This window comes from Saccopteryx leptura, chromosome 13, assembly GCF_036850995.1.
Source record: "Saccopteryx leptura isolate mSacLep1 chromosome 13, mSacLep1_pri_phased_curated, whole genome shotgun sequence".
Classification (NCBI taxonomy): Eukaryota; Metazoa; Chordata; class Mammalia; order Chiroptera; family Emballonuridae; genus Saccopteryx; species Saccopteryx leptura.
The window spans coordinates 29072559-29081374 of record NC_089515.1 but is presented as its reverse complement, the minus strand read 5'-3'; the positions used below and the strand labels follow the sequence as shown (position 1 = coordinate 29081374).

The window sequence follows — 8816 nt, the reverse complement described above, 5'->3', positions numbered from 1 at the left end:
AGTGCTGGGTGGGAAAATCTGAGATGAGGGTCAGCTCTGCATCTCACTCTCCGTCCTGCCAGCCTGCAGGGTGGTGAGCCCCCCAGGGAGTCTGCTGGCTGAGCACCCCGTCAGCATCGCCCTGGCCAGGGCCCCAGCAAAGCTGCAGGGAGGCCACATCTGTCGCTGGGCCCTGGAGAGAAACAAGTTCTCTCCCAGATGCTCAACCCTCATGAGCTTGACAGGCTTGCAGCGGCCTGGAGGGCTTGGGGCCACTGGCTGGTCTGTAACTCTTGGGGTTCAGTCCTCTTTTGAAGGCCTGGGTATTTCTGCCTTTTGGCATCTTTCCCAGGAACCCTCAGGGATTAAAGATCACGACGTAAATATCGCGCCTTCTTGCTACCCTCTGGCCTGCTCTGAATCAGGAGCCCCTTTGTTCTCCGCTCCTTAGTTAGCAGGCTGCGCCCTTTGCAGGAAAAATGCAGCCAGGGGTTGGTTGCTCTGACGTTGGTTCTAGAAACCCTGGTTAGAAATTCATCTCAAAATTGGGAGACTACGTTTAGAAAGTGCTTCTGAGTAAGGGGGTGTCCCCAGGACCCTTCCCCTCTCAGAGCCCACTGCAAACATCATGGAACGTTTGCCCTGCCTGAGAAGCTTTGCTAAAGCCCACTCAGGACGCCCACCTGGTGTCAGAACAGACTCAGGGGACTGACTGGACCGAGCCTGTCATACCATGCACCTGCTAAAACTTAGGGGAAATATTAGGTGACAGAAGCAAGGACCTAGAGTGGGTGCGGCTTCCTGACTTAGTTTCCCCTTTGTGCTCTTCTGTATTTTCCACAATCTATGTTTTAAATTTCTGTCCATTAAATCATGATATTGAGGAGGAATGCAATTCCCATTACCTCTCGCGCCTTGTCCCTCACTGCCACCTTCTGAGGACACTGGCCTGAGGCATGGTCCTAGTTCTGTTAGCACCTAGTGCCCCCAGGCTGGCCCCTTAACCTGAAAGGTCAGTCTTGTTGGCCTGGATTTTGGCTCCAGACTGCAGACGCAGGCGCAGAGGGCCCAGCTGCTGTCTGTGTGTCATGGACGAGCTCAGGGCTGTGCTGTGCTGGGTGCTGACTTCTGCCACGTTGCTTTTCCCCAGATCCAGTGCTCCAATGGTCTCTTGTGCTCGTGTCCCTCCTGGGGGGAGAGCTTCGGGGTTGGAGGTGGCACCCCTCGGGTGGCAGTTCTCAATCCTGGGCACACCAGGATGAGCCGGGAGCTTTTACAAAACTCAAAGCCCGGGGTCCACGGCTGGAGCACGTGTATCCCTGGGTTGGAGCGAGGGCAGGAGTCGAGAACCACGTGGGGCACCAGGCCAGGACTTGCCCGGGCTTCTAGGCACCAAGAAGAGTCAGGCGCCCAGGTGTGTTGTGGACAATTTCAGTGACCGTAACCAGCATTTATTGAGGCCCTCAAAGTCGCCCTGGGAAGGAGGTGTAGTTCAGGAAACCGCCCAGAGCCAGAGAGGAAGCGGCGGAGCTGGAATTCACATCCAGCCCACGGAGCACCTTTCACTGGGCAGGAAGACGACTTCCCGAGGCTCGGCCAGCGCGGGGACATCTGCCGTCTCCTGGGGACAGATGGAGGCAGCTCTGGAAGAGGGACTGCCCGGCACCCCACTCACAGCCACGGCTGCTTATGGAGACCAGAGCAAGCTCCTGGCCTCCCTGCGCCCCCAGAAAGAAGAACCCGGGGCTTTGGTCGCTGCCTGGAGTGGAGGCAACTCCGGGTGAACTATCTTTAAGAAATCCTATGGGAGGGAACAGAAATAAACAAAGGGGAAAAAAAGAGATTCTGGGGCTCTCCTGGGGACTGTCCCATCCTCAGGTGGCAGCCAGGGACAGGAGGCTCCTGCAAGCGGGCGGGGGCGGGGGAACTGGGCGCCTAGAGCAGGGGCACGCGGGAGGCCTCCCACAGGCGCCGGGCCAGCTCGCCCGCCTGCTGCACCAGCACGTCTGTGGGGATGACTGACAGGTGGAGGGCCAGCAGCTCATGGCACCTGACGGCCTCAGCGGGGTGGCCCTTGCTGTAGTAGCGCAGGAGCTTCCTGTGGGAGGAAAGGGGGACTGGACTCAGCAGACGGCGCTCCCCCCGGCACTGTGCAGGCACCGTCTCCCCAGTCCCCAGCACCGGGCCAGGGCCCCCGAGGCCTTCCCGGCCCCAGGCTTCCGTGGTCATCCCTCTGTCCTGAGCCCTGTGCGGGGCCTGCTGAGGGCTGCGTTCTAGCTAAGGCGCCACAGCCAGTGGGGAGCTCGGGGCCCCGGAGACGACACCTGCACACGCTGCCAACAGCAAGATGGGCAGAAACCCCAACATGCTCCCCGTGCACCTTCTCACCGGATGCTGGGCCGGGACGCAAGGGGCATCTATCAAGGGTTCCTAGGTTCCTGGGGGGCATCCTGGATAAGGAGCTGTCCCCTATGGGGCCGCTGTCACTTATCACCCAACACCTGTGCACCCACAGCCCCAAGCCTTCCGACGCGGCAGCACCTGTAGTAGTCTCCTCCCAGCATGCCCACGGGAGCCGAGTCATCGGAAAGGACAGGCACGTCGATTATCTGGAGCTTGTACCCCTGAGGAAGGAGAAGAGGCTCTTGACTGGGGAGGCGGTGGGTGCGGTGGGAAGAACACTGTGGGTCAGACACACAGGTCAGAGCCTGGCTCAACCCCGCCGGGTGAGTGCTTGGTGCTGGGAAAACCTGTGGGCCTCTTTTTACCTTGTTTTCTCATCTGTGAAGTGGGAATAACAATAATCCCGATGAACATCAGATAATGCACAAAAAGTTCCGAGCACTATGGAGTGCTCATCCCTATCAATGAGTGGACCCAGGTCACCATGTTCAGCAGGGCCACTGGGAGGGTGAGCCGGTGTCATGAAGAGTAAAGCATTACCATAAGGCCCACATCTGTTCGAAAACACCGGGAATTCCAGGGTAGGAGCTGGAGGGGAAGGGACTCGAGACCCACGGGCACCCGCTGTGTGCCAGGCCCGGTCATGGTGCCTCAGAAAGTGCACGTGGGCCTGTGGGCCTGCCTGTCGCTGTGAGGGTGGGCCCGGCAGTGTCAGGTGCTACTCAGGAAGGCACAGGTGCAGCCAGACCTCACAGCTGGTCTGCCTCCCCACTCTTCTGCTTGAGCCCATCACCCCGTGGAGCCAGCCAAGCACACAAAGCCTGTCTTCCTCTAGAAACTGAAGTCAAGGTCACACACATATTGAGAAGTTCCGAGGACAGAAAGGACAGGAGTTCCCAGGCCATATGCACTGCAATAACAGTGAGGTTTAGAGACGGGCCCGGGAGGCAAGATGCCTGGCCACACTGTCAGCTTCACCTCGGGCAGGCTGGTTAATTGCTCGAGCCTCAGTTTCCCCACCTCGACAGTGGGAACACCCATGTCAACGCTTTATCGGTGCAGTGGACTTGAGGAGGACCACTGAGGAAGCCCGTGGTCTGAGCAGCCCTTCTCACACAGGCCTGCGCCCCTGTTCACACGTTACCCGAACGCTGCCTGAACAGTGTGGCACGAGCGTTTCAGACAGCTGGTTGGGAGGGTCAGAGCCGGTGTAAAAATGGGACCTCAGAGTTCTGGGTCCCAGCCTGTTTCACTCATCTGCCAGCTCCACCAGGGACAAGAACAGATGAAGAGACAGACTGAACACAATCCACCAGAAAGGAATCCAAGCGTTACAGGAAAGGAGAGCCACACCCACCGTCTCATTCTGGAACCACAGGAAGTAGGAGCAGTAGAAGTCCCCCTCCTGGAACAGCAGCGTGGTGTAGCCCTTCTGCAGGTACCTGTGCGCCTGCCGGATCAGAGACCAGACCTGGGGGGAGAGGAGGGCCCAGCTCGGGGGAGCTCCTGCAAGGCCGGGGCCTCTCCTGCTCCCCTTCGCCCTCCATGCCCAGGCACAGCCTTGGCTCAGAGTGGGAGCTCAACACCAAACCCACGCTGGATGGATGGGTGGACTATCCCCACAGTCACCATGAAGATAACGCATATGTAAAAACACTTCGTATAACTCATTGTGCATACGAGCTATGAATCAGTCAACTCGTCGTTCAGACCAGAAACTAGCCACGGACAATGTTAACTGCCGCAGTAGGAGATGACGGGGTGGCCACCTGGAAACTCCTCCTGCCGTCTCGGGCCCCTTCAGTGATGGGAACTTCCCTTTGACACGGGTTCTAGGCCTGGGAGGTGCTGGGAAGGTGTGTGAACGTGTAGCACACCCTGATCCAGGCACGTCCTCTGCTCCAGGGGTTAAGTCCAAGCTCGGCTCAGCAGGGTCCGGAGGAAACGGTGCCGAGCACTAGTGACCCAGATCCCCTCTGCCCACAGCTGTTCTCTCGCCTAATTCAAGGACTTTCTGACACAGACTGTAAACTGCCTGGGGGAAGGCAGGGACTCAGCTCCACGGCTCCGCTCCCAGGGCTGGAAAAGGCCCGCTGAGCCCTCTCTCCAAAAGCCTAAGTGGGTTCACTTCAAACCTGACCGCGGTGTAATGTCTAATTCAAACGGCAAACCGATACATGGGCTTGCTATGATTTCAGGGAAGCAATTTGACAATGTGTATCAATAACCTCAAAAACATTCCTCCCATTTGACTCAGTAATTCCATTTCTGGGAATCTATGGTGAGAAAATAATCAGAGATGAGGACAGAGACGGATGCGCACAGGTGTACGCTGTGGAATTATTTATAACAGAGAAAGCCTGGAAACTAGCTCCATGTTCAACACCAGGGAAATGGCTAAGTAAATTATGCTACATTCACATGATGGACTATTGCGGAGCTGTTAAAAATCATGTTTATAAAGAATTAACAATGTGAGGAAATGTACCCGCTATGAAGTGAAAAGGTGGTAAACACAACTGCGTAGACAGAAAAGCTCAACTACGACAAAGGGAGGAAGGTGCCAAGAGAACCGCGCTCGCTGTCCTGGAGAGCAGAACGGAGATGGAGATGACGACGACGATGAAGGTACCAGTAAATACTCACTAAATTCTATCTCTGCGTTGCGCCCCACACGGTGCTGAATAAACTGCACTGCTGCACGCATCTGTCATCTCTGCAGTGACTCCATGCGGCCAATGTTACGTCCTCTTTCACAGATGAGGGAACTGAACTTCGACCAGGTAACACCCCAGCCACACAGCTATCGAGAGCCAGAGCTCGGTTTCCAACACGGGCCCTCTGTCATCATCTCATTTTAACCATTATGACACTTTATTCAGATACAAAAGCGTGTGTGTCCCTGTGTGTATGCATATAGTTCAGAGAGTGGCAGAGGGTCTTCCCTCCTGGCGACCCAAAATATGTTTGCCATGAAGAAGAGTCAGTTAAAGCAAATAAAAGAATCCCAGAGAATGAATGTGTCCTTAGTAGAAATCACTGAGTTCTTTGTTCTGATAGTTAAACCGATTAACCTGTGCTTTCTCTTTCTTTTTTGTTTAATTCGACAAATACATATTGGGCATTTGCTCATGCCAGGCATTGTGGTAGGCTCTGGCCATTTCTTCCTCTGACCTCACTGACCAGTCTCTGTTAATCCAGGACATCAGCACATACCCAGGAAGGCCCCCTGGCAGTGACCGAGGTCCACGTGGCCCCAGTGCTGGTCAGGGCCCTGGGCTGACAGAGACAAGTTGCTATTCTTAGGTGCCTACAGAGCTGGGCACAGACACTGACAGAGGAACCGCAGGGGTTAAGGCAGGTGCGCCAGAGCCTCTGGGAGCCAGAGCAGGGCACTGTCCTGCCCAGGCAGGGCCTGGCAGCACGGCCTGTGGCAGGCAGTGAAGGGTGCCCAGGCCAGGCAGCGGTTACCTTGGTTTTGATAAAGGCAGCCAGGGGCCCCTTGCCCAGCTCCGATGACGTCCTTTCACTGCTGCTGAGAGAAGGGGCCACCATCTGGCCGGTCGTGCGGTCCACGTAGATGAAATGCACCAAGCCTGGGAAGTCTTCCAGGTAGGTTAAGGTGTGAGTTAAGGTGCTTGTAAACCAGGAACCAGGGAGGGTGCTTCTCTGTCTCTGACCTGAGTTTCTACAAGGCTAAGCAGTGGAGTTCAGGCCAGGTCCGCCGTGCCCCCCGCCCCCTGCAGGCTAACATTGCAGCCAACCCCCAGGACCCCTCTCCAAGATCTCTCTTGACCCCGCACTCCCAACCCAAGAAGTCCTCAGGTGCAAGTACAAGGGACCCCTGACACTAGCACATTTAACACGGGGAGGTCTGGACGCAACAGGAACAGCGTATATTCACCTTTTATGATTTTCACGAGGGATGAGTTAAAATTGTGCACACGTGAGGCTGGTGGAGAAGACAGCCACACAGGTAACGAGTGAGCCTAGCCGACCCACCTCCAGCCTGCGCACCTCACTGCAACTGTGCTCCTCTCTACGCTCAGGAGGCGGGAAGGTAGGGAACAGACACCCAGGGAAGGGCAGGGGCTGGTGGCTGTCACCCCTTTCACCTGCACACTGAAGACAGAAGTGTCAGGGGACTGGAGACAAGACCCTTTAGAGATTTTAATATAGGCAAAGTTCTAGAGTGTTCAATGAAACCAGTGTTTCATAATAAAAGGGTCTGATAAGTCTTGGACATGGTTTTACAACAGGGATAAACGTTCGTGCAGGCCTTCTCAGAGCCTTCATGCTCTGCTGTGAACTTGACCACTAAGGAGGAGGACACGGCTCTCAAACCACCGTCCCCGGGACCTCGCCCCTCACAGAACGCCCTTCGCCACTTTGCCGGCTGCACAACACTGACATAATTGAATCCTAAGGCTTTTACGCAGTAACTTAGGGGCACCAGGACTTCAGCAATTCCAGCCTTGGCGTGGTCCTACAGACAGGACACTTCCTACTGCTGTGGCTCAGAGTAAAGCAGCTGAGGGGTAGAGGTCACTGGGCAAGGGGCCCCTGGCTGCCTTTATCAAAACCAAGGGAACCGCTGCCTGGCCTGGGCACTCTTCACTGCCCGTCCGACATCCTGTCCTCAGACTGGGCAGGGGGAGGACAGGCAAACATAAGGGCTCTCCTGGGCTGGCTCAGGGCTGAGACCTCAGGATATGACACCATGGTGACGTTCCTCCTGCTCTTCACCAACAGAAAGTCCTTCCAGTCCATCAGCTTCTCTCTGCGGGAAAGCAGGGAAGCGGGAAGCCGGCAGTGGGGGGGCGTGCCCAGCCCCACCCACCCTGGCCTGCAGGGGCCGGACCACACTTACTGCATGAGCATCTGGACCTGGTCCTGCAGGTGCTGGGGCAGCTGCGGGCCTCCCTGGCCCGGCGCCGTGCTCAGGAAGCTCAGGCGGTAGATGGCGCAGAGCTGCCGCTTCACCTTCCTGCACCCCTGCAGCAGCCTGGGCGCCAGGGGAGCGCGTCAGGCGGGAAGGGCCCAGCACGCCCACCCGACCTGACCCGACCAACCAGACCCGACCGCACCGATGACTGACAGCTGACGAAGTGCACCTCACCCCCACGACCCAGAAGGCGCTTCCCAGTTCTGCCCCAGAGCAGTGCTCCATGCACTTGCGATGAAGTTCATGGGGTTTCATCCAGTCCCTGGTTCGTTTACCAGGAACCGGGCAGTGACGTGGGAGGGGCCCTGACTCTGCTGGAGCTGCTGCAGGCGGCCAGCCTGTCCCGGTGTCGGGTCCTCACAGCCCTGCTCCGCAGCTCCTAGCATCTCTGCTTCCCAACTTCCCTGCAGCACCTGTGGGCTGGGCCCCACTCTCCCAGGACCCTTCTCCCCTCAGAAATGCCTTCCTGAACATTCTCTCCCTCTTGGCAACAGCCCCTCTGTCCAAACTCCCCCCTCCCGCCCCTTGGTCCTCAGAACCCATCACTCACTCCTGGGACGATCCAGGTTCACTTCTGGAGAAGGCCTTGGTCTTGAACTCCAGCCAGGTGCTCTGCGGGAGGACAGGACACAGGTCAGCCTCCTGACGGCGCTCCCCCAGGGAGGCCTCCCGACGACGCCAGGCTCTGAGAGGGCGCCTCCTGAGGGCTTCCTCAGGCGCAGCACACGTGTCCCTGCACAGCCATGCTGGGGGTCTCTGGCGGGTGCCCCAGCTCTCTGCACCTGCTGCACACCACGTCCTAGTCACATAGCAGGGGTTTACTTAAAAAGTTTCTGTGGGCCAAGTACCAGGCTCACTGCCTGGCTGGCACGAACAGGTACACTAATGCTATCAGAGTGACAGGTGAGTGACTCAAGGGAGGGTGGGCACAGGGCAGGCACTGGGCAATGAGGTGGAGCCCTGGGCAGTCCCCTGAAAAAGGAACTCTGCATCTCCTAACACGACGCCATTGCAGTGGCCTGAACACTGAGCCGTGCTGCTGGAGCGGAGACTCCGGGTCTGTCCTGTCTGGGACTTCTGGCTGCTGGAGCGGAGACTCCGGGTCTGTCCTGTCTGGGGCTTCCGGCTGCTGGAGCGGAGACTCCGGGTCTGTCCTGTCTGGGGCTTCCGGCTGCTGGAGCGGAGAATCCGGGTCGGTCCTGTCTGGGGCTTCCGGCTGCTGGAGCGGAGACTCCAGGTCGGTCCTGTCTGGGGCTTCCGGCTGCTGGAGCGGAGACTCCGGGTCTGTCCTGTCTGGGACTTCCGGCTGCTGGAGCGGAGACTCTGGGTCTGTCCTGTCTGGGGCTTCCGGCTGCTGGAGCGGAGACTCTGGGTCTGTCCTGTCTGGGACTTCCGGCTGCTGGAGCGGAGACTCTGGGTCTGTCCTGTCTGGGACTTCCGGCTGCTGGAGCGGAGACTCTGGGTCTGTCCTGTCTGGGGCTTCCGGCTG

The 8816-nt window shown here is 57.8% G+C and overlaps 1 protein-coding gene across 3 annotated transcripts in view; it reads right to left on the bottom strand.

Moving 5' to 3' along the window:
* Positions 1-1369: 1369 nt before the first annotated feature.
* HPS1 (HPS1 biogenesis of lysosomal organelles complex 3 subunit 1) overlaps positions 1370-8816 on the bottom strand; it is a 32766-nt gene continuing 25319 nt past the window's right edge. For 2 of the 3 annotated variants that reach the window (XM_066355751.1, XM_066355752.1), the window contains exons 14-20: positions 7878-7939; positions 7253-7387; positions 7098-7162; positions 5854-5999; positions 3740-3853; positions 2521-2603; positions 1386-2077 (exon numbers count right to left, since the gene is read on the bottom strand). In XM_066355751.1, coding sequence (XP_066211848.1) covers positions 1915-2077; positions 2521-2603; positions 3740-3853; positions 5854-5999; positions 7098-7162; positions 7253-7387; positions 7878-7939 — 768 coding nt within the window. In that variant the 3' untranslated portion in view covers positions 1386-1914. Of the gene's footprint in view, positions 2078-2520; positions 2604-3739; positions 3854-5853; positions 6000-7097; positions 7163-7252; positions 7388-7877; positions 7940-8816 lie in introns of all 3 variants that reach the window. The other variant, XM_066355753.1, reaches the window with a different exon arrangement.